General features: G+C 42.9%; 1 protein-coding gene across 3 annotated transcripts in view; it reads left to right on the top strand.

Annotated features, from left to right (window-relative positions):
• The window catches only part of TEDC1 (tubulin epsilon and delta complex 1), a 64,224-nt gene that overhangs the window by 21,343 nt on the left and 17,154 nt on the right, over positions 1–25,727 (top strand). For 2 of the 3 annotated variants that reach the window (XM_090146112.1, XM_090146113.1), the window contains 3 exons: positions 3,579–3,677; positions 21,448–21,543; positions 25,514–25,726. In XM_090146112.1, coding sequence (XP_090002238.1) covers positions 3,579–3,677; positions 21,448–21,543; positions 25,514–25,726 — 408 coding nt within the window. The remainder of the gene's footprint in view (positions 1–3,578; positions 3,678–21,447; positions 21,544–25,513; position 25,727) is intronic. The other variant, XM_031595748.2, reaches the window with a different exon arrangement.

The raw sequence follows: 25,727 nt of genomic DNA on the forward strand, positions 1-25,727 counted from the left end.
TACACAGAGGATCCTGCAAGAAGCTACCAAGATGGTGAAGGGCTGGCTAAGATGGGCATGGCCACCAAGAAGAAGCTGAGGGAGCTGGGCTTGTTTGGTCTGGTGGAGAGGAGTTTGAGGGAGGCAGCATCACACTGCTGCTTTGTTTGGCAAGTAGTTATGAAGGGGAGGGTTATATGCTCCCAGTAGTACCAAAAGACAAAAGGGGAGAGAGCTTCAGATTGTAGTTGGGCAGGTTCTGGCAAGTTAGAAAAATCTTCTCTGGGATGGCAGGCGGCATTGGAGCAGGTCAGCAGAGGGGGTGAATGATGTCCATCCTCAGAGGCTTGCAAAATGCATACACATGTTGGCAGTAGTCCTTGTTAGAGCAAGGGGCCAGACTGAGGACCTTCAGAGGTCTTTTGTGTTTCTGTGACTTTGTGAAAAAATAGAATATTGAATTGCTTGGGTGATCAGGGACATGTACTTTCAGGTTACAAATGATGACTCATGTCGTAATGAAATAGTGCTGTATTGCCTGGAGAAAGTGAAAAGGAGTGGTAGGAGGGAGATGCAAGGTGAAATGGGCAAAAATAAATGACACTTCATTCTGTAAAGTACACAGATGATAGCTGAAATCCTCCTCTGCGTGGTCTGGGTTCTCTGGGGGCCTTGTGTGCTCCGTCCTGTCTGCAGCCACTTAAGGCTGATGGTACAAAGTTCTGCAGTAAGCACTTTCAAACAGTGGGGAGTGAAGCCTGCCTGGAGCTAGAGCCAGTCTTGGTGGGAGCTGCTTGTTAGGTGCTCTGCCTGCTATTCTGCTTTGCCAGCCCTGCTGCTAGCTAGCTGCTTTTCAGTGCCTTCAGCTCCCTAAGGCACGCAAAGCTCCCAGACACCTACGTGCCCCGCTGTAGGAAGGAGACTTCCTCGGGGAAATCGTAACCTCTCTGTTGCTGAGGAGTTTTGCAGCCTGAGGCTGTGAGCTGTTGAATAACATTATAATAGCTTTTCAACATGAGGCAGGTTTGCCTGCTTTGAAAGTATAATACAGCAATACTAGCATAATTCCTTCCAAATTCTCAGTGGTACTTATTTACCTGATAGACATTCAAATACATCGAAGCATGAGGGATACATTACCATATTAAGGCACACCTCTTGGTTCCTTCTCTTCTATCCTCCTCTCAAGTGCCAGTGGAATATCTGCCTGCCTGCCTTTTGATCCCTCTTGAATTCATAGGGGAGAGAAGCTGTTTTTTGTTAGGCCTTGAATTGCCACTTGGCCTTAAAGAAAAAAAAAAAAAAGTGAATGAGAAGCCTTGCATCATTTCAGAAAAACAGTTTAAAATTGGCTTTTTTATTCCTCAGGTCTGTTAAATGCTATTATGCCACAATCAGCATGTAAAAAGAAATAGCAGAGTTTCTGCAAAGCTGATGGATTTCCTGTGGGTATTTTCAGCTGTCTTCCCTCCACGAAAGACTAGGACAGAAATTACAAATGAAATAGGAGAGGGTTAGTCTGAATTCAGAGGTGAATTTTGTTAAGCATCTGATTGTGGACTGTGGGCATATTTTAGTAGGAATAAAATGATATTCAATGGAATTATGGACAATAGAAGAAGACTTTAATATAAATGGTGTTATCAGATTGTGGCAAAATGGCAATAATGGTTCTAATGTGCTTGGAAATTGTAACAGCAGGAGTTGTGAATGCGAAGCAGGACTGTGAAGTACCTGCTATGAAAGGAGTGGGTTCTTGTGCCTCCTTGAAGATCAGTAATATAAAATAGGTTGTGTTACAGTGGGTTAGATTGGTGGTCTCTATGCATCCTGTGTTGGGGTGAGGGGATGTGGACAAAGCCTTGATGTTCTGAACAGCAGAGGGCAGAGACTGATGCTGGATGATGACTTCATTATCAGTAATTTATGAGCGAGCTGAACTGCGGTTGTTGGATGTGTCTCTGTCTTGGCATGAGGAATCTGCTGTAAATGACTACACTGGTAGTTTTGAGGTTTTTTTAGTATTTGAAAAGCTTTGTTTTCCTAATGTGACTCTGCCCTTAGATCTCAACAGATCTCTTCAATGCAAATGCATGTAAGCTATGATCAAGTCCCCTTCTCACCCTCTTCCGGAGGAATTGACCAGCTTATCCTATTTGCAAGTTGGCTGAACTCAAGGGCATTTTGGAGTTGGTTCTGGATGCTTCCCAAGAAGTGAAGGCTGTGCCTGTACTCTCAGGCAGAAGAGGCTGTGTAAGGTTCAGTCAGACCTGCCTCCTCTTTATCTGCTTGGATCCGTACAGCAACAGCTACATGTGCCCTCTGTCTCTCACCGCTCACCTGTAACTTTTGTGTTGGTACTCCTCCCCTCTTTAAGCCTTGCTTCATCTTTAGTCAGAACGTGATTTTTCAATAACAGCTTGTAAAAATACACATACCGGATTGTGCCAGCATCCATCTATTCTGGTCTTGGAGGAACACTTTATTCCTCTGTTGCTACAGCTTTGCAGTATTTGTTTTGAGCTTCAGCCGGTAGCGTGGCTGCAGCATACCTTTGAAGAGGGCTTCAAATTCAGCCCTGGTGCTGTGGCCCAAAGGTTTTGCTGCTGTGGTTACATGGGAACGCAGCCGGGAGAGCCGTGGTGAGCAGAAAGGAAGGACGTTGTGTGGGGAGGTGCTTTTTTATTTTTAAACTTGCATAGCTTTGCACATGTGACAGATGGTTGTCACTGGGAGTGAGTTTGGGGAAAGGAATGCTAAAATATTCCCAAGTTTCAGAGAAGGGTTGATAATTGCCCAGTGCCTGTCAGCTTTAAAATAGTTGTCAATACCCAAGTGTATGATAAAGTTCATATTAGAATAAAGGAAAAAAAAAGCAGGAAACATTCTCTGTCTTCTGGCAGAAATATTAATGAAATATGAGCGATTCTCTGACAAATGTGCACTGCTATCTTGTTTGGCAGCTGCAGTTATTACAGTAACAAAGGGATCAGCTCTGAATAGGACGAATTGCTTTTTATTGTTCCCTTGACTAAGTTGGGAAGCTTCTTCATCAAATAATTGATGATACCATCACCAGTGCAGCTGGGACAAGGTCCCAGTAAGAGAAAGCCAAGAATATATAGCAGCAGTACAGAAACTTGCTGTAACTTGGTAGCGCATTCTGCTTTAAAGGGAGAAATCAGCAGTTATTCTGAGGGCAGCCTTTACCTCTGTTAAGACTTGTACTATCCGTGAAAATGTTTTTTTTCTCTCACGTTATGTATATGAGTGTGTACAGAGTAAAGAAAAAAGACTGAGATGTGAAAAAGAGAGTAATTGTTCGCTTTTACTGTGGTGGCAGCAGAGGCATGTGTTCATGGTAACGGTACTGGATGGCCCATTTTATGGTGTGTGACCATGGGTTCCTGTAGATTCTTTTACAAAAGTCTGTTGTATTGGTTGTTGTAGTTACTTCTGTACTTGCCATTGGCATTGGGCTTGTAACCACTGGTTCACATCACTGTTGCATCCATGCAAGCTGTTGGATGGCAGCTAAGGGTGTTGTTAATTATCTGGTCCTTACAATTACAAATGTCTTTTACTTTAATCTATTCCAGATCCATTTATTCACTAGTGGTTCTCATACGGACCAGACCCTTGGACATTTTTCTGTCACAGAAACAGATCTCGTCAGACATCCGGAGAACTACAGCCAGGTAATGATTGTTCTGTAATCCTTAGATGCTTAGGATGCTTTAGACAAATGTTGGTCAGCAAAAGTTTGCATTTCTTATAACATTTTTAACCATTTCTAACAGAAATAAAGGCTTGTATTGCAGAACTGTCTGTCTGCTTCCTCCTTTATAACTTGTACCCACCAAATATTTTTTTCTCACTTGAAAAAGCATAGGAGATGCAGAGGTATTGGTCTGGGTTTTGTAAAAGCAGGTAGACAGGCTGTGTGGAGAGACCTGACTAAAATTATCAGTGAAGAAAAGGCTTGTAGAACAAATCTGACATAGAGCAGCAGGCTGACTTCTGCTGCTTGCTGCCAGTAACCATACTGGGGGGCACCTGGGCGATGTGTCTGTGTCTGACCTTGCATGAATGGGCTGTTGTAATAGGAGGAGATCTGATTTCTCTCCCCAGGAGAACCAAAGCAGATCTGATGCTAGGATTCATTACTGCCAGAAATTGTCCAAACAGATTACCTTTTTTGGTTGGTAGCGTGGCTTATTTTCTGACAGATTTTAGAATCTAAGAATCAGCAAATGGTTTATGTTGGAAGGGACCTCGAGAGATCACCTGGTGCAACCCCACTGTTTAAGCAGGGTCGCCTAGAGCCAGCTGCCCAGGACCATCTCCAGATGGCTTTTGAATTCCTCCAGGGTTGGAGATTCCATGACTCCATGTGACCTGGCTCTGTGCTCACACAGCAAAACAGTTTTTATTTCTGTGTTCAGACAGAACCTCCTGGGCCAACATCATTTTTCCTAGTGTACTGTTTACCTGTAAGTATATTTTTTTTGCTGTTCTCAAATATTCCATTATCACAGACATTTCAATTTATTGTTTCAAGTAGTACAATTCACCTGTTTTAACACAATGCAATACATTTGTTTTACATATTATTTTATAGAAGTTCTTTGTGTATGTAATTGGAATCAGCTTGAAATTTTAAGCTTGGCCCTCACAAGATCAGTATTTAGCAACTTTCTGCAGTCTGTTCAAATCTGTTTGCTCAAGGAAGAAACTCTTTCTGCCGCTACTTGAAGAGCAGAAACGGGCATTGTAAATATTGCACCAAAAGAAATTCTGGAAAGTAAATCTGAAGATGGGAGATAGTCTCATGTTCAAACCTGCTGAAGTAAAGGGCACGTTAATCTTTCATTACTGAGAATTCCTTGGATGAACGGTTTGCGTCCAGCCTCTTGATTAGGTTCAGCTGCTTCGAACATTTTCCTGGAAAACTATTGTAGAGCAGGTGGTTAGGTCAGCTTGAGATTGCTTTCTCATTTCTGCTTCACAGTCTCTTTTCTAACGTTTGCCCAGCAGCTCAGAACAGATAGCAGAACAGTCCTCTGCAGCCCGTACTTTACAGTCTCTTGAGCATAGCAAAAGTCCAGAAAGGTCTGGTGAGCTGGTATGAGAAACTTCTACATTGTATGGAAGGACTTTGCAGCTACTTCTTTGCCAAGCCTTATCCTGAAATCGTCACTAGTCTCTTAGAGTATAGCATAATGACACTGCTATAAAGCCCATTTGGGTTTGGCAGCGCTATTAATTAATCATTCCAGAAGTCTTTTGTGCATGCTGATCGCTTTCCTGGGTCAGAACCGTAAATCTGGAAGTGGGAGATGATCCCATTTAAGAGGTTGGTCTCGTACCTGGAGCCACACTCACAATGGCTGCATCAGGTGCACTATTCAGTGGAGGCTCAGGGTAAAATGGAAAGAATCTGTGTTTGTTTAAACGGGCTGCTGCAGTCAAGATGCAACAAAGCTACCCTCTAAATCTTAGTTCTAGTCTGTTAAGGTTTCATTCTACCTTTCCCAGGTTTAAGCAACAACTAAATAAAATGAGGTATAGTCCTTTTAAACAGATGATCACTGAGGGACAGATGCAGAGTAACAGCAGATGTTTTCTTCAGTTGTGGATGGCCCAGGCTCCATCTCCAGCTTCTGCTTCGCTAGCAGCTGTAATCCCAAACAGGTTCTAGCTCCAGTGCTGGGTTGTTTGAGCAATCTTCATGGTTTTTGTCTCTCCTTACCCCTATTTCCCAAAAGCAGCTTCCAGAACTCAGATGCTCGCTATATATGATGAGTCCCATATAACAATGTGGCACGGACTTGAAAAGGCAAGGGTACTGCAAGTGCCAGTGTTCCAGATGGGTATAATACTCAGCATGCAAAATGCTGCTTCTTTGGAAAACATAGTAAAAAGCCTAATTTTCAGATATATTCATAAGATTAAGTTAATTATGCATATTTGAATAGCTTGGTTTCCAGTATTGGTACAGATGGCAGCGCTCTGCCAAATGTTTTTTTCCAAAAACTGTGAACTATCTTTTTCTCTTTGAGTAATATGACATTTCTGTTAATGTCACCTCAAATAATATCCTGCCGCGTGGATCAATAAAAAGAGCAAGCATGAGAATTTCTTACTGTGATGCACCCATAGTTGGTGGATGGCATTGTAAATTCCTTCTTGCGTTGGGCATCTTTCAAAGGGTAGAAATGCAAAGCGGATCGAAGTGTCAAAATGAGCATCACAGAAGGGACATCGGGCTGGTTTTATTGAAGCCACGAGAACATTTTCATCCATAATATCTTCAGATAAGTTGCTCTGACCTGCAATAAAACAAGAGATGTTTCTTCTGACAGGGAAAGTGTGCCAGGATACAGAGCTAAGAACTTAAAGTTTATGAAATGAAAAGAGGCAGTGCGACTCTTCCTATAGCAGCTGCACATTCACTTGTTTAAGCGTTCTTTCCCTTGGATTTCTGACAATAAAACTCTTTAGTGTGCTTTTTATGTACAGGGATTTTACTGGACATTATTATTCTTTTATCATCATAAAAGCTTTTGTCAGATTCATGGAGCTGGAAGTGCTCCAAGTGTAATAGTTTTAATTACGTTTTTCCTTAGTGAGGCGTAATGGAAATCCCAACCTCCCTGCAGCTCAGCTGGGCCATGATGTCTGTGTGTGCTGCCATGGGTCATGCCTTGCTCGCTTCCTGCACTGCTGGAGGTGTAGGGGAATGGGAGGTGATGTTATTTCAGCTGGCATTCCATTTCCAGGAGATGTGTGTACGCACCTGCTGGCTCTTAACCTCTACATGACGTGGGACAGATGGGGGAAATTTTCATACCAGTGAGAATAATGTAATCCCATTCTTGTTTATGAAGGCCATTTACCTTAATTCTGCATTGCAGTGTCACCAACTCTGATATTTTACCTTGAGCCTGAAAAATGTATGTTGCCCTTCAGAGTCATTAAATTAACTTTCTCATCAAGCTGTGAGCACATACAGAGATCAATGAACTCTGAAACAAAGGAGTCTATTCCATTGGTTCCTTGTTTTATACTGCTTTATGTGTGGAATGCAGCCTTAGTGGTTTTGTGATTAGCAAAGATTAAAAGCTGTAGTCGGGACTCAGGTCCTGGGTACAATGCAGGCTGTGCTGGGGAGGTCATGGAAATAGTAATGGGTAAAAAAGGCACCCTTAGATGCCAGTGGATCTGTCTGTGATGGCAAGTAAATAATGTGACTGTCTGCCAAACTGATGTGCAGAGAAAACTGTATAGCTTGAGTGTGAATAGCTGATTTGTTTCAAAATCTAATGAAAAATATGTATACTTCTTGTTTACTGACCTGTTTGAAAGGGAGTTTCTTTGGCCTAAGAAACTGGGGTCTCTGAAGGGAAGTAAAAAAAAGACCAGCAAACAAATAGTCTGTCTGACTTTGCTTGCATTACATGTGATCAATTCCACATCCATAAAAAAAAAATAATCAGGTGAGCGTTAGCTCTCTGAGCAGCAGATTGGGTGGGCTGGGGTAGGATGGTACTGGCACAGCATTAATCTGCTTTCTGGGCTGTTTATGTATCTGGGAAGGAAGCTGACGTGCAGTGTGTGTGTATGGGTTCCTGGGACTGCATAATTTCTTACTGGGACATTCAGAAAGGAAATGAACAAGCTATAAGATAAGTTGACTGTGGACCCTAAATCTCCAGGCAGATTCTATTCAGAACATCTGTCCCAGATGGCTGTTGCAGATGGGTGACACAGCAGTTTGTTCTTTGTAATAATGCATGGTTTGAATTCATGCACAGCAATGAAGAGTTTCTGTTCTTTTCAGAACCAATACTTTGGGGCTGGGAGGATTAGGGCCTGACAGGCATTGATTTTTTGAAAATATTGAACGTGCATTTACAAGTTGCTTTGCACGATGTCTTCAGTCTGCATTGTGTGTGTGCATATCTGGGCTTATGCAGTTCTTTGCATAAAATCTCCCTGGTCTGCTGAAGTATTTTATCTGTGTAGGCATGCTGGACAGTGAGGTTGGCCATGCTTGGGATGCACAAACCCTGTGTGCAGGCTTGTAGCCTGCTTCCATCCGAGTAACAGCACCACCTCCTGGAATATGTGAAAGAGTGAGCAGTGAGAGTTACCTCCTAGGAATACTGGTCACTAATGGCTGTGCTACGGCTTTATGTCCAGAAATGGGTCCCAAGTTGCTGACTGCCTCAGGTGAAAATGGAATAACTACAGCAAGATAATTCCAGCTCTATGTGCCAGGCTATATTTGGTGTCCTTGTTCCGCTTCTTTGGGACTCCATGGAATGCTCTAGTGATGACAGATGCTGCAGGCAGGCGCTAGGTGAAAATAAGCAGTTAAAACCCCACTGTTGAGCTTGACACTGTGTCACATCACTGATTTGACACAGACCTGTGCTAGCATGTAGTGCTTGCTGTAATCGGCCCCGTTACGGTCTTGTATGGTAGGGCTGATGGATATATGCCTTGTTTGAATTTCAAAGACCCTGCCTTGGGACCATCTGATAGTTTATGATGTCCCTCCATCTGTTGTAAAAGAAGCAGCTGAACAAGCTCATCCTTCTGAAAGAGCAGAGATACCAAAGGAAAAAGCAGGATCTGTGCTGTCGTTTGTGGTGCTGCTGGTAGGAAATTAATTCAGGAAATGCAGGCTTGTACTGCATGCAAATTCCAGAAAAAACGATTTGTTTTATTTGAGGGGGGAAGACCTTGAGCTTCAGAGACAAGCTACCTTCATTGGCATAAATTGTTGTAGATTCATTATCTTCCGCAGTGCTCTGACAACTAATTCTGCTTGATCTGGCCCCTCAGCTTTTTTTTGTTTGTTTGGAATGTTCATTGCTTTCATAGCATGGGAAGTGCCATGGTTCTGCCATCGAACAAGGTCTATATTTCATGTTCTAACTACTGGTCTAATTAAGGACACTCTTGCCTATTTGTCATCGTGTTTCAATTTCTTGAAAGGAAAAATACTCGAATTTTCTCAAGTGAGCTCTGCACAGAAAATATGACATAAACTTCAGGAGTAATTGCATAGTGGCTTGTGATTATTTTTGCACATGAGGGGTTTTTTCTTTTTCTTTTTTTTTTTCCTATGCATATTCTGTCTGAAAACTCTCCTTGGCAGTCTGAACTCTACAGAAACCTACACAGAGGTGTTTTATTGTTGTGCCAGGCTCTCTGTGAGCTCTTCACAGAAAGATTTTAGCATGAACCAAGCATGGGGGAGAAGCTGTGTTTCTGTGAATGAGATCAGAAAGGTAGAGAACAACCTTCCCCAAAGGAATACCGAGGTCTGTGACATAATTCTTGAAGCAATAGGGCGGAAGAGCCAGCCAAGCCCCAGAGGATCTGCGTGCAGTGAGATTTAGACTTGCTCTACGTGCTGCCAGAATGAACTCAGTTGGAATCAGCAGTGGCTCCCAGTGGTTCTCTCAGTCTGCTCACAGGGCTTCAGGTGACTTTAAACATGGTCTTTAAACTCTGGCATTGCTGAATTCTGTTTTTAGAACAAATAGATTGATACTCTGCAGCAAGAACGTTTGTTTTTCTTTTCCTTTCACAGACCTTTTTCAAGGTATGGGATTTTTTTAAACCGTTGCATCAACGTGTTTACCTGTTTTTTAAGCAAATTTGTTTTCATTGATGATTACTGCCGGATGCATCGACTAAGTTCTTTAATGATGTAATGAGAAATAGTTCTAGAACTGATGACCTTTAATAAATTTCAGGGTTCAGCAATGAATTGTATGTTAGACTCATGGACACGCGTGTTTTGAAAAGGTCAATGATGACAAGCTTTTGGAATTTGCATAATTATGCTCACCACCGCACTCTGAATAAAGCCAGCAAGTGCTTTGCCCTTTGAAGTATTCAGGTTTTTCCTGTTTTCAACTTGCTTTTCTGAAGCCATTCCAACATTGAGAACACAGAGAAGATGGATCCAGGGAGCATGTTAGTCCTTCTGGAGTTTGTGGTACTTCAGCTAATCGATGATTAGCTCGGATGCTGCAGGAGGGATTTTCAAAAGTGTCTTTAACAAAAATAGAGGAAGGGAAGATGGTGCAGTGAAACACTAGTAGTAGTATATCAAGTATGTTTGTTGCAGTATTTTGTTGCAGAAATATTTCATCATTTAGAGAGAGGAGTGCCTTGTATCTGAGTCATAGCTGTCGAGAAGAAGGTTGTTGCTGAAGGTGAAGAAGTGGTTGGAGCAGGAGAATTGCTGACGAGGAGGGAAGCTTTGTCTTGAAGGGCACGGTACCTCTGTGCCATTGTGTTCCCAGGTTCCACGAGGCAAGTGACATAAACTAGACTTTACATAGCAGGTGGCTGATGAGCCATCTCCCATGGTTTGTGTGCCCAATTGGATGCTCAAGGCTTTGAGTTACGGAAATGTTGAGTTGCTGCTCTGAACTTAGTAGGCCTTTGCTGTAGAGCCCGTCAGGAGTTTCAACGCTGCTGGCAGAGATGTCAGGCTTAACCCAGGTGGTGTAATGGCTCCTGGCAGCACACTGCTGTGTTAGAGTGGTTCCTTGGGTCAGCTGAATGGTGTTAGTGCAGTGTGAGGCCACTGCCTCCTTCTCTTGCTGAAGTTCATCAGCTGTGGCCCTGTGCCCTGGTGATGGCGCAGGAGCTAACTCAATCAAACTTCCTGCAGTGCCTCTGCAAGTTCTGGAGGTGCACTGGGGAGAGGTAGCCTTGAAGTGCTTGTAATAACTTCTGAATTCTCTGGAAATTGAGTCTCACAAGTCTCAGTCAAGGTAAGTAAAAGAAATGGAAGCATTTCACTTTCATTTCTTTGCTTTCATTTTCCATTTGTAAAACGACCGCAATGCTATCGTTTCATCTCACATGGGTCATTAGGAAAGATAACTTGTTTATGTGGAAGATAAGAAATTCTGTCTTCAGAATGGGGTTTGAGTGATGTATGGTAAATAAATCCATGGTTTCCCTCTGAAGAATAGACAGAATAATATGCAATTTAAAGAAAGGAGAAGGAGTAACTGATGGAGTGATCACCAGCTGTTCTGTGCCCTCAGTGAGACAGGTGAGGGAGGTAAGCATTTTGGTCACATAATGCTGCGTGCTACATCCAAGGGAGCATCAAATTAACGTTGTTTAGGTAGCTTGAATTCTAACACTTTAATTTTGAATGCTTGTTTCCAACCTCAGCAGTCACCTTAGTGGATTGTGCATTAAAAGTGTAAAGCATACATACTGCCCTGCACACTGAATAGCGCTGTCAGTCAGAGCCAGTGCCTTCTTTTCATGTTAAATTACTTAATGTTTTGTGGTATTGTTCCAGCCACTCAAGACATCTTATATGCATGGAATTCAGAGTGGTGAAAACTAACATCAAGGCTGACGTTAACATTGCAGGGAAGAGCAGATCTTATACCAAATTATTTTTGTGGTGGTTGTTTGAGTAAGAATTGGATTTGGTAGGAAGATCACCTACAGACTTGAACAAAATGTAGTTCTGTGCTGCTATTCACTGAGCTGGGTCGGGGGGGTCTTTGGGAGAGCATCAGTGCAGCTTTCTGCCCCAGCCCATACTGCCTGCCCTGGCCTCAGGTGCAACTTTTTCTGCTGGTGAAATATTCAGCTTACCAGTGTAAGCTGCAGGATGGAGGAGGAACTGGCTTTAAATCCCTATGGCTTGTGTTGGTTGAAAGATTTGCTTTCTAGATACCTCTTGCTCAGTGGTCCTTGTGTGTGAGGACAGCCCTATCACCTTCAAAGTCTACAGTGCTTGTTTGTTGTTCCTTTTCTTAGACAAAGCTCTGTTGGTTTGAATTTTGATCTCTTGAAAGTTATAGAAACTGGAAAAAAATGTTGTATCTTATTTCTTCTGGCTACGTACATGCAAATCCCACCTTGCAATTACTGGAGCTGCAGTGGATAGTGTCTTACAAATGGGATGTATTTCCCATTGAGTTAGGAAATGGCTACTGAGAAAATAATTTAAAATACAATCAAAACCTCTTGGTGATTCAGGTATTCTTTTTCCTTCTCACATTTCATTGCAAGGAAAGAATAAGTGCTAAGAGAGCAAAGAAACTCAGTGACAGCATGTGCTGCCCACCTCATGCAGCATGGGAAGAACAAAGAATTTTATTCTTGCCTTATTTTAATGACTCACTCTACGGAAGGAGGTGGGTAGGTTGCTGTGTTATTTTCCTCCCGAAAATCCATAACCAACTGGTGTTCAGTTCATTTGCTGACATTTAATACATAAAACATGGTTTGCTATATCCTGCTGGAAACAGTAAATCAGGTATTCATTTGCAAAAATGAGTCAGAGCAGATGCAACCCTTGTCATACATGTAAAATTGGGAAAAATTAGAGGTCAAGTACCTTCAAAGCTGCTTTTGTTCAGTGTCTACATGTAGTTGGGTTCCTGAGTCTTTTTAAGAAAGCGAAGGACACTCTAGTCAGATGGGTACTGTAGAGGCAAAGGCAATCCATTTTTGTAAGATAACATATATTGATATTTCTAAGGCAGATTTTAGTCCATTTTAGAAGGGAAAGAAAATTTTAGAAAGAAAATTTAAATATGGATGTTGCATGTGCTTTCCTCCCCTTTCAGGCTGCCTCTGTTGTGCTGCTGAGGAGGCTTTGCCCCCTCCAGAAGCAGTGTGACTTGGCTTCCAGCTCCTGTCTGGCAGGTGGGCCAGGAGCATCCTGAGTCAGGATGAAGCTGGTGGTCTAGGTGGAAGTTTGGGGCTGCTGATAGGAGAGAGGATGGATGTGTACCAGTGGGAGAGTTAATTTAGGGAGGATGGAGAGGCTAGAAACATATGGAGTGACTCCTTCTCATGCTGGAGAGAGAGAGAAACCTGCAGGAGCTAAACTCTGCTTTGAATCTCAAAGAACGAGTGTGATCAAAACCAGTCCTCTCTGTTTCTCTTTCCTGCAGCTGTCTGCAGTGTTGGTGGCTGTCTGTTCGTTTGATGCCTGCTGTTCTGGCTGGTGCAGTCCCGCCTGTTCTGGGACAGGTACTTCCCACCTCTGCAGCCCTGTCAGATCCTGCTGGTGGTTCCCTTTCAAAGCATTGTGAAGTAACCCATTCCAGAAGGAGACAGAGATGTGTAATTAAAGAGCTTTCAGGACGGCAGATAGGGACGGAGAGTATTTCTCTGGGTACTGCTAAGGGAAAATCCTTCTATCCATGTAGATGTCAGTTAGAGATGGGCTGAATATGTGGGTGGGAAATAGTTTGGATCACTCATTGGTGTCTGGCTGTTAGTGCTGTAGGGCCAGTACTGTTCAGTGTCTCATGAATGGCCAGAGTGACGAGGTGGAGGGTGCCAGTGGTAGGTTTATGGACAGTGCTGTGCTAGGCACAGCAGTCACAGCTTTGCAGAAGCACCAAGAGGATGTTTGTGGTGTCTGACTTCTGACAGAGGGATGCGAGCAGATAGGAGCAGGCTCTTCTCAAAAGTGCTGGGACTGGAGAAGGGGCAGCAGGCACAAGTGAGAGTTGAGGCCAGATGGAGGGGGAAAAATTGCCATAAGGATGGGGCAAACTCTGGAGCCGGATCCTGGAGAAGACAGATTGCTGGAGATGTTCAGAATTTGTTGGGCAGAGCCCTGAGCACTTTGTATGGGTGAGAGAGCTGTTCCCACTGACGTGGTTCTGCCTGCTAGCACGGGGCTTTGTTTCCTGCTTTGAATCATTCAGTTGTTGGGCTTTGTACCCAGCTGCACTTTCCCACTGCCCCTTCTTGGGGAGGACGCTTTGTTTTTTTTATTACTCCAGACAGTTTTAGTGCTGAGATATTTCTTTAGATATTTCTTAAGCAAGGTGGCCTCTGGCTACAATTAGTGTCCCATTGGAAGAACTGGAAGCATTATACAGCAACACTAAAGCAAATCATTCTACCTCATGGCATTATTACCTTGATCTGAAAATTTCCCCAGGCTGCTATTTGTCACTAGTATAGCCTTCTGCTAAACTTATCTATACAAAAAAAAAAAAGTTAATAGAGCTGCAGTTCTGGAGTTGCCATCCCCATTTCTTTGGATGAGTTATTACTTAGTATATTTTATTGACCAAGCACGTAGAGTTCTTTGGTCCTTGAAAAATGATGCAGTGGTTCATCACGGACTCCATAAATTGTGGGACGGTGCAGCAATATCTTAGTCTCCTGTGCCATAAGAGAGGAAAGTATCTCAGAAACACTGTGCTGAAGTAGGAATTGCATGGTGTCACTTGACCGCACTGCCTACGTTGTCGTGGTGTCTCTTGTGCTTCCTTGGAGGAGGTTTCGGGTTCAGAGTTGCTTGCTTGCTGCCATTCTTTGGTGATGGATTTTGAAAGGGTCTCAGAGGTTCTTAACTGAGATACTGGGCCATGAAGGAACAAATCAGATCTCAAGAAACAAAACGTTAAGGTGAGGCACTTCAGAACTTGCAGGGCATCTTTGTAATATGCTTATAGAGTCATTGCTGTTGCTTTCATTTAGAAGAGAGCGTTTACCAGTTCATGGCACAAAAAGGACTATGAGGGCTGATCTTGGAGTGCCCCAGAGCTGTGACAGAGGCCTTATGATCCATGGCTGTTACCTTGTGCACTGAGCTGGCAGTACCCATCCATGTACAGAAGAGCTCAGCCTTAGGGCTGTCCTGAGGACTTTGTAGAAATGCCTGATACTGCCCCTTTTTCTCATTGTCATGAGCCCCTCTTGGCCCAGGACAGTAAATGCCTGATCAGCTGGGGACCCTCTGGCATTTTAATGCCAAATGGCTGCTTTGTTTTCTACTGATTCAATCTAAGCTACCACTGCATCAGAAGACACTTAACCCACCTGGAAAGCCAAGCAAACTAGAGCTATGATAGTCTGCATGCTAATGCTAATTGGAGAAGCAAACTGCACTTCAGTTCATATACTGCAGTGTCTGTTACTAGAAAGCTGAACTGAACTAAAATCTGATTTGGTTTGTTTTGTTCAAGTAGCTAAAGAAGTTATAGAATCAGTGTTACTCCTGCTTTGCAAGCAGATTCAGATTTGTGGTTCTTCTTAAACAAGTTTGTCACTTAATATAGAGAACTGTATTAAGAGAGGAGCAAGAGAAATGAGTTGACGTAGGGGAGATGAGCAGACTTTAAATTAGTAGTTTCTCCAGTCAATAATGCATATATTAAAATGTGTGAAAAATACCTGCGTGCGTGGTAGCTGTGATGGCTTGTCAGAGAAGGCTGGGAAAACTGTATTCATAAGCTTATGCTAATACACACATGGAATAATTTTTTTTCATTCGTTGTTAAACTAGCGTGGACATCCTGCCATAATTCTGTGTGCTGCTAGGTCTGCAGTGGTGAAAGCCATTCTTCTTCAAGTTTCTTCTCCTGTCTTTGGTTGAGAGTTAAATTTTATGGAACGCTTTTCTTTGTTAGTGTTTAGAGTCTGGGTTTCTGTTGCTGTGGATGCTCTCTAAGTCAGTCCTCATCACAACATGCATCTGGTGGGGCCTTGGGAGCGCCCTTACAGCAGGACTGGGGGAACCCTGCTTTCCTGGCTCATCGAGCCCTGGGTTCAGCACCACATGTTCCTTATGGGTAAGTAGGCACAGTGGCAGATGCTCGTGGAAAAGTCAGCACCAGGAAGGCTATTCCTTCAAGCCCATCAGCTGTATTCTTGCAGGGAGCACGTGGGGAGAGAATAGAAGGCTTGAGAGGCTTACCTGGCCATTGGGACCTGCAGCCTGTGGTAGCTGAGAATAGATGATCCTGTATGGATGTCCAGCAGGAAGGTATAGCATCAGTGGTGCTCAACTTGTGCTGCACACTCTTTCTTTTGAGGAGAAAGTACGAAAGCTCAAGGGGAGGCAAAAAGCCAATCTCTTGGCTTAGTGGGTGTTTGGCAATACGAGCTGGTTTATAAAAAGCATTTCTTCAGCTTTATGCAGGGATAGTGTTTTTGTCAACTCACTGCCAAATGCAGGATAAGGATCTTAAGGAAGGACACGGTAAATAGGTGGAATAAACCTGTGGTAAAGGTGGATGGGATAATAAAGTGGGGAGGGCAAAATCTAAAGGAACTCCCGTGCTGAAGTTAGTAGAGGTAACTAACACAGATTGTGGTGTGCTAATGTCCAGTGTGGAAGCATAATGCAGGAAGGCGGTTATTGGAAGTGTAATGTTCAGTTCTGAATTTAATGAGTTTAAAAAGTATTTGAGAAATGACTTGTTTCTATTTCAGCGCGTGTTTCTGTGGTCTATTAAAATACAGGAAAATGGGCAAGTATACAGGAGGGGAAAAAAAGGAAAAGCTGAATATGGATAATGCTTTGTTCTACGTACAGAAACAATCTAAATAAAATCAGTTGAGTAACGGTCTTTCTTTGATATCAGATTCATGGGGTACTGGATAACAGCACAATATGAACAGCTGCCAGGCAGTGCTGCAATGCAATTTCATGTCCTGTGAAATCCTCTGGCTGAGATTTCTTAATGTAAATTGTGATTATTTTTTTTTTGGTACCCACTGAATGTGCTTCAACTGAGCTTACATTCAGCAAAGGGTACTTAGTACTGCCTGAAAATTTGGCCCCTCTGGTTTGCAAAGATACATGCCCAAAATCAACAGTACTTTTGGGAAAGAAAATGCCCACCTTTTCTATTCTCATCCATCTTGATCTTGGCTGCTAAAGTGTAAAACTTGCCTTGTAATCAATTTTTTCCTGGTATTTTTGCCCTGTGTTCAATATATGCCATATCCTCAGGGAAAAAATGCAAAGTGGTCCATTCATTGACCTGCTCCCTGCAAATGAATGTCATTGTTAGCACAGCCCAGCTCATTGCCTATTGATGTGAAAGCTGTAGTACAATTTTTTATGTGCCAAATGCCTCATTTTGTTTGCTTTAAATCCCATTTTCTTTCAGTTTCATTTTAAACAGATGTTTTCTAAATCCCTCCACAAATAGCAATTACGTTTTATAATGATGATCTTTGTCACTTAAGTTTTTAACTAGTGGTTTGATTCCCCGCTCTCAGCAATGTAAAACTGAGCTAGCTCTACTGAAGTTCAGGCTGTGCTGGTATACAACTGGTGTTGGTGAGTGGAAAAGTCGGGTATTTTTGGAGTTTTTCTACATTTCCAAGCATCTGGAATTAGCACTCTCCACCTAAAGTTGCTCTATTTTAAATTTTAAGTATTATTTTCAGAAGATCCGTGTCCCATTTGCTCTTAGTGCAACGGGGAGTTTATGAAGAAGCACCTGCTTTTGAAGCTCTGTCCCTGTTAGTATTGTGGTCAGGGACTCTATGGGGTCCATAGCTGCCAGTGGAAGAAGCTGTCATCTGCCCTGTCATCCATCCACGGTGTGATTTAGCTGGGTTGTGGTGTTTCTCCTGCTCTGTCTCAATCCTCAGCAGTGTTTCTCTGCCTGTGAACCAACTTGAGTCGATCTCTATTTGCCCTGTGGCTGGAGGCTGCTTATTGGTCTGCTGGGTTTTGCTCCTTATTGGGTTTTGCTCCTTAGCTCCTGTACTTTGCAGTACTGCAGTGTGACTTTGTGGTTTTTAGGTCCATTTATTTTAGCTTCAGCCTTCAAGGCATATATGGGAACGCTTTAAAGGAGCTTTGCTTTTGGAGAAATCACAACATGGAATTGAATCTTGGAGCACTGAGTGTGTCCACCTACGGTGTTATTTTCTACCAGCCTGAGATAGGTAGGATATAAGGATTTTCTCTGCTTTTTGGTGAGGAGCTTCCACAGCTTTGCCCTGGTAATGTGCAATTCAGGGAGTGTGCACCATCTTAAACCCGACAGCCCACGTTTTTTATTTCATTTCGTGTTTGGGCCTTAGTCCCACTTATGGTTTACCTCTGGCAATGTGAAGTGTCTGCCTTGGCCATGAGTGTTTATCCTGTTCTTTGCATCCTTGAAGAGCAACTTCTCTTCTGCTTTCCTGCAGTTCTCAGGTATATCAGAAGTAGTACTAAAATTTCCAAAATTTGAGTTGAATAAAACCAAATCCATTTTTCAACAAGTCCAAATCTGAATCAGTCTTCTGATACCACTCCCCATATAAGCTTTCATACTGAGCTTCCAAAGCATGTTCCAAGTCTGTCTTGGGGGGCCTCGAGTCGCACCTCAGAGATGCTGGCAGTGGTCTGGAGCCCAGTGCAAGTCTCTCATCTCCAGTCAGGTGTGAATAGGTGATGAATCAGCAGCATTTTATCTCTGAGCCAAGAAACAGAATGTGTTGCTTAAAGCTCATTATTTTGGTGTGTGTGTCTAACAATGGGATGTTTTTTGGAATATTTAGGCAGAGCAATTTTTGATTAAAAATTCTTTTTGTGGTGGCATGCAGGATGAATTACAGTCTGTGGGCACTGCAGATTAAATGCCTGTTGCAGGGAGCTGATCTTTGGAGCTGAGCCCATGAAAAGGATGCATTATGCTGCAAATTATTAAATATTGATTTCTATAATGGTCTGCAGGCATCAATGAATTTAGCAATATGCTCATAAATAGAATGAAAAAGATTAATACCTCGGCAGAAAGATAATTGCAGATACATTTAAATGATGACTGTGGTGCAAGGTAGGTACATGGGTGCGTACTGCCATGGAGGACTTCAGTTCATTGTTGGGTACCCAGAGCCACCCAGAAGGTGCTGTCACCTCAGTTGTTTGCAGCTCAAGTTCCCAAAGTTTCTGGAGCTCCTTGGGCCAGGCTGCATGCTGGGTGTTTGCCTACAGAGGGGTGTTTGTATGCAGCTTGCTTCCTCCTGCAGTGCTGGGAGGTTTCCTGGCAGCGTGCTCCCTGCCATCCCAGCTAAGCACAGTTTAGCCTCTCGAGGAAAGCTGTTGCTTGCATGGGGTTTGTGCCAGTGATACCTTCTGTACAGTGGTTTAGAGAAGTTGCTACTGCAGTGTTTGTTCTCAGCATTCAGTGTGGAATTACTTCTCCTCAGAGATTTGCAATTTGAATTTGTCATTACCTTTTCTCTCTGTGTAAGCATGTTAACAGCAGTGACTTCTTCCAGAAGAAAGGAAATGGATTTTGTGTCTTAATTTTGTTGGAGGAAAGGCAATTTTCATACACTATCCCTAAGCATCGTTTTGACAACCGCACACGGCACATTTTTGACTTACTGCTTTGCTTTGTTCAAGAAACAAAATTAGTGCTCTTCTGCAGATGTTAGTCTTTAAATTTCATTAGGAGGGATGGCAACATCTGGGCCCTTAGGCCATTAAAAGCAAGGAGACAACTTTAGCTGCAGCTCACGGACTCGTCTTGCATTTTGAAATGGATACGGAGCAGCAGAAGTGGAACTGCTCTTCACAGAATCACAGAGTGGCCAGGGTTGGAAGGGACCTCAAGGATCATGAATCTCCAACCCCCCTGCCACATGCAGGGCCACCAGCCTCCCCATTTAATTCTAGACCAGGCTGCCCAGGGCCCCATCCAACCAGTACATCTCCAGGCAAGCTGTTAGTGGTGCTGAGAAAATGCACGTTGTTGACCTCAAATTTGCAAAATGCATGATTTTGATAAGGAATGGTAAGTGCTCACAAGAAGCTTTGGTGATGGTTGAAGTTGGGGAATGAATGTGACTGGTTCACTTGCTCAGTGTGGTATCTGAGTGAAAGCCTGGGTCACGTGGAGTCTGTCCTTCTGGTCAAATTAATGGCATGCAGATATGCTGTCCATTAGACCTCCCACCCTGAAGATTACTTGTTTTTATATTGTTTGCTAAGGTACTTCAAGGATATTTGTACAGTGTTAGTTTTTGGTGTGTTTTGCTTTTATTCTCTGCGCCATGTGACATCTGAGTCTTATAAGACCTGCATGAAGGATGGCATAGGATATTGCCCAGTAAGGCTGTGGGTGCTCCGTCCTTGGAAGCATTCAAGGCTAGGCTGGATGGGCTAGTCTAAAGGGAGGTGTCCCTGCCTGTAGCAGAAAGTTGGAACTCGATGGTCTTAAAGGTCTCTCCCAACCCAAACCATTCTATGATTCTGTGATTCTATGATTGCCATCCAGGAGCGGTGTGTGTAGTCCCAGAGGTAGATAATGAAATGTTGGATATACCGCCCTGTAGGATGAGCAAGGCATCTGCATCCAGTACAGATTTATGGCCTGGTATTTCTGAGGATAGTAGCACCTCAGTGAAAAGCGAGGATGTGACAGTAGGTGAGTCAGATGGAAACCTTCCTGTTCAAGTGTGGAATCACTAATGGCACAGCTTGGAAAACGAACATGCAAAAATCCTGGATGCCCTTAGATTCTGAGACTGCTCAGAAAGCTGTGATTGCTACTAAGCTCTGTTAGCTCCAACTGATTGTCTCCAGAATCATATCATTTCAGGTCTAGTGGAAAAGCAAAGTGACGCATGACTTTTTTTTCCTAAGTTTTTCCTATTTTTTTAAGACTTAAAATGAAAAATTCCCTATTCCAGCCCTCAGTCCTCTTAAGCTGTCACAAGACATACTTGGATAGCAATCACATGCAACTTATGGCCGCATTACAAAGCTACCTCAAAATCAGGTAACATTAGCTGTTGCCTGAATATTTAATCAACTTTTTACCTGAGTTTTATTGCCAGCATGAGCTCCCATGAGTTAAGCTGTTTGTGCTGTGGATATACCTATGAGCAGAGAAAAGGAGCAGACCATTCTTCCACCTTCCACATAAGCAGCTGATCCTGAAACTGGCAGAGTCAGTGATGCCAAGTGTCAGCTGTGCAAACAAATGTGTAGCAATTGTATTTTGGATCAGCAGTTTTTTAGAGCAAACTGCTCATAATTTCCAGCAGTAATTTTGGAAAGTGCATTCCCTTCTCTAATTTCTTTGTCTTCAAGTTATATCTGCAGAATAAAATTGCAAAGCCAACTGATGCTTTACAGTTACTTCAATTATGTGGTATATAGGTCGTAACTAATCCCAACAAAGCTGGCAGATTGGTTGTCTGCAGAAAGTAGGTATAACTGTCACTGATTTCATCCTGATCGAGACAGCATACAGGTACGTGTGTCTTTTTTAAAGGTGGTGTCAAATTGGTGTTACTATTCATATGAGGAGTTCTACTAAAGGGCCAGCTGTGTAAGCTTTACCTCTACATGGCCTGATTAAACCTTGCAGCTTTGATAAATGAGTGAATAGAACAGAATGCTCTTGGACAGAAGAAAAAATGTTGCTGGAGAACCAGTTGATATTGGTAGTCAAGAAGTACAGAAGATTTGAAGATGGGCATGCATCTAGATCTTAATGTATCACAATTTGTGTTCACATCGTGTTTGCACAGCTGGTTTTACAGGGGTCCTGTAAAATAACACAGCGTTGTCCCATGCATTGTTAACGCTTGTGGAGTTCTGTTGTTGTAATGCATACCAAATGCATGTTTCATTTAGTTCACAAATGAGTACTGTTACTGATTTTTTTTCCTTTGTTTCCTTTTATCCAGCTGTTACAGCATCTGGAATTGGAAACCATGCAACTAGAAGCCTTTCTGGAGTGGAAGCAACTGGAAACGGTTTACTGGCAGTGGATGGTAATTAAAGTAATTTTAAAGGATGCAACTTTCTTGACTCTAACCAATAGCTGACCACTTACTAACACTCTTTTCCATAAAAACGCTGTGAGACATCTGTTAAACAGCACTTCAGAAAAGGAAAAAGGGTTTGGTAAAGAGAGCAATGTGTTCTTAGCTGTTCTTCATCCCTCAGCTTTCTTCAGTAAGACTGTGAGTCTTACCAGCTAAGCTGAGGAATTGCAGGGCAGAGGAGCAGAGCTCCATAAAGTTAATACAAATGAAAATGCTTGATCTTCATCTCTTTAATGTTTTTAAACATAACAGTCATACATTTCGTTAAAATTAAATGGGTTTTCAGAAGAGGGACTCTAAGCTTTATTGCAGACTTGAGAGCAACTAAATTTGCAAGCAGCTGATACTGAAAACAACTTCATTTTTTCCCAGCCAAATAGTGTGTTGAAATTGGCAATTTCCCCTTGAACTGTGTTGAATGATCATAAGAAAATCAATAAGCCTTTCTGTGTGCATCTTTGGATTTCTCAAGTGAGTGTAAACGGCAGCATCCATCTCACTTCTCTCTGCAACTTCTGTCCATTTACAGTTGCTGAAAATAATTCTTCAGAGCACTTCATTAGCTGCATGAGTTTACAAAATTTGGGGAATCAGTGAGCTGACTATTAATTGCCCGCATGCGTCGTTCTACACTGAAAACCAGGCAGAGGAGTGTAAAATTACCTCACCTGTCTTGAAGAATACTCCCAGTGCAGAGCCATTTGAATTGCCATTAGTTATGTAATGGCTTTTGATTTACTCATCTACCATCTTATAATTGGAAAGCTTCAGCTCTAGGATAAGCCTATCTCCAAAGTCATGCTGGCACAATGGAAGGGCAAGTGCTGTGGCATTTTGGTGTAGCCACCTCAACCACGTTACAGTGTGGGAAGTACTGTGGTGGTTAGTGCTTGCATGCTTTTTGGAATTCAGTCCTAAATAAATAGTTGCAAAAAACCCAGCCAGCACATCTTTCTTTAATGAGTTGAATGTGGCAGTGGCTTTGTTCAGCAGGATGTTGATGGTTGTGTTCCCATATACTGTAGGTTGTATGAGGATGAGGTGTGCTTTGAAGATGCAGAAGTTTCCTCTTTCCGTTTTTACCCTTCTTTTCTCTTCCTGATCCGGTGGACAGAATGATTCTTGCATAATTACTGCCCTCCTGATGGTTGTAGAGAACGTTAGTAATGCATTCCTGATGAAGCTCCCCTGTGCTGATTACTGAATGCTCTTGTATTGATGGGCACGTCTGCTCTGCAGCCTTCCATCTTTGAGTGTCTGTATCTGGATGCATTGCTCAGTTTCCTTACTCTTACCCTTTATAGGGTATGTTCACTGACCGTCAGATTACGAGCTTATTTGCCATTATTCCCCCTGCCCCATGCTCTGATTTATGTGTGCCCTTACAATCTGGGGAAACTCAGCTTGTCTGCTTGTGTGCAAATGGACTCTGGGATGCAGTAGAGCATGGGCGATTTTAAATGAATTTTGAAAGATTCGCCCACAATCTATGAATGTATCCTTCAGCATTTGCAAATGGAAAATGTCTGACTGAATGCCTGACTGGGCTCCCCAGCCTTTATAGGGATCCACCAGCTAGGCTCTGAAATTGGAACGTCTCTTGCACTTATCTTTGCCTGATTCAGCAGCTGAACTTGCATGTTTCTGTAGGAAGACAGCTATTTAGTATCTCCACATCTTTGCATGCTTGCTTCTTTTTTTTTCTTTTTTTTTTTTTAACAAGTGCAGCAAACTGTCAAGAGAATTTTCTTCCATACTGTCTTAGTTCTGGCTTGTCAGATGATTTTAACATTATTATTAAAAAAAAAAAAAAAAAAGAAACCAAAAAGCCCACAACTTTTCAGAGTTGATAAAGCAGACATTTCTGCTAAATATAGGTGCTAGCCAGTTTTCTGCAGTTTGCTGTTAATGATACTTCCTCACTCGCTGAAATTGATTGTTTTTAGTTGTAGAAATGACAACTTGTGATGCTTATGGGGATCTGTGGCTCTGCCTTCCACCCATCCCTGTGCTAAGGTACAGCCCTGCTCTCTGTTACTGTCCTGACACCCTTCCCTTCTGCTTTCCACTGCTTTAATGCCTTTTCTTTCTGCATATTCTTTGCTGTTCTCCCATCCGTTTTCTTCTGTGCACTCGTGTGCTACGTGATGATGCAGAGAGTTGAGCAGAAAGAGGTAAACAGACTCCATGAAGGCAGCAGGAGCTTAATTATTGACCCATGGCTGTATGGGAGCCCTCAGGCACTGCTCTTGCTGCTGGGCTGTGCTGCAGCACCCTGACTGGCAAGAGTGAGGATGCTGGCTCTGATATGTGACATTTACAGCAAGGCAGAGCAGTGGTCTTAGGCCAGAGCATGGCTTGACTGCAGCAACAGGAATGGCTGCAGTAATTTTGCACTAAAATTCTCTCATTTAATAAATTTCAAATTTAAAAGGAAAAAAAGAAAAGCTTAGTGTTAGTGCTGTGCAGATTGTCAGGCTGTCAGTTGTTGGTGACATCTTGTAGAGCTGCTGCTGGCTTAGAAAGGAGGGTTTTCAGGGTTTCTTTTGCCATTCTTGGCTCTCTTGCAAGGCTTTTCCTCATATCGGCCTAAAAACCTCTTGCTGCGAAGGAAGCCAAAGTTTTGTACCTACCTGCATAGAAAGAAGACAGCGAGAGAGAAAAATTATTCTCATCCTCTCTACAGCAACCTGCTATTAAAGTGAAGGCTGTTAGCATGTCACTGCTTTCCCAGTTCCTGTTTCTAGGCTAAACAAAATTGGTTCTCGTAATGCCTCCTTGTAGGCCATTCCTTCAACTTCTGATGGCTGTTGCTGCTCCAGTACGGGATTTTCTATCCCATTTGTCTGTGTTTAACTTCAGGTGCCTCACCCGTACATCAGCGTTACGGTCAGCTCTCTTCTATCACAGAGACTTGTGTTTATGCTTTCTAAGCTGGTGCTTGCATTTATCAGGATGACATTGGTGACGGGTGATTTTACGGCATCTCTACCAGCAGTGCTGCTGCTGAGCCTGTAATTACACCTATGTTTTTGCCTTGCCCACATGTTGACCGTGCTGCTTGACTGCTGAATTTGCTCTTGCTGTTTTCAGATTGCTTCTCCAATTTTGAAAGGCAATTTTGAATGCTACTCGTGTCCTTAAAAGAGATTATGATCTCTCTTGTTTGATGTTTTCTTGATAGCAAAATGGGAATAAATATTTAATATCCTGAGTGAGGAGGGCTGGGTCTCTCAGTTATCCTGTTGTGGCACAGAGACTATTTCTTTGTAATTTATGCACTACACTGTAGAGATACATACATTTCAAGGACTCTGATCTTATTTGGGGTTTTTTTTTTTGAGTTTCAAATAATGATTGCTATTTCTGAAGGCAGCTGCACAAATCATTTTATAGCCAGTGGAATGGTCAGGGCCAAGCAGAACCGACAGAGCTGGCCAGCCTGCAGCAAGGATCTCACGGAGTTCCTTGCTTGGAGAGCTGGATGTGGGCACAGATAGGGTGTGGATGTCACAGCTTGCTGTGGCACACAGATGATGGGCAGTGCAAGCACAGTGCTTGTCCTGGTCATCACTTTGTTACAAAAAGCCATGCAAGTAGAATTGGAGGGGAAAGGGCTTACATATTGCTTCTGCAGTAGGTTGTTGTTATCTCAAAGTGTGACTTTATGCTTTAGTTAATAGCAGTGGAGAGCATGTCACAGCATGCAGTGCTTTCTAAAATGAGCTAAGTTAGCAGTGTAAATCTTCTATTAAGACTACTTACATTAGAGTGAACTAAAGAGGTTCTCTTAAAATAGCTATGGAATTGCAGAACTGTATTCTGAGACAGCAGCAGTACATTCCTAGCCATGGGCTACTGGGAAGAAGGAGGGGAAGCATTTTAGGACCTGCTAAAAAGAAACTTCTGTTGTTTTTTCTTTTAGGAAACCGTGTTAGATAACATGGCCGAGGAGGGAAGCGTGCGCTCGGTGCAGGACACTCCTGTGGAGACCAGCAGGCTGCAGGGGGGGGCCACGTGCTGCCCCTGGGTTGAAAGGATGACTGCGCAAATCGATAGGTTGTCTGTGGAGATGACAGCTCTCCACAGCCAGCTGAACAAGCTGGTAGCACGCCGAAGGTCTGCTTGGTGTCAGAAGG

Source organism: Phasianus colchicus, chromosome 9, assembly GCF_987193195.1.
Source record: "Phasianus colchicus chromosome 9, bPhaCol1.hap1.1, whole genome shotgun sequence".
Taxonomy (NCBI): domain Eukaryota; kingdom Metazoa; phylum Chordata; class Aves; order Galliformes; family Phasianidae; genus Phasianus; species Phasianus colchicus.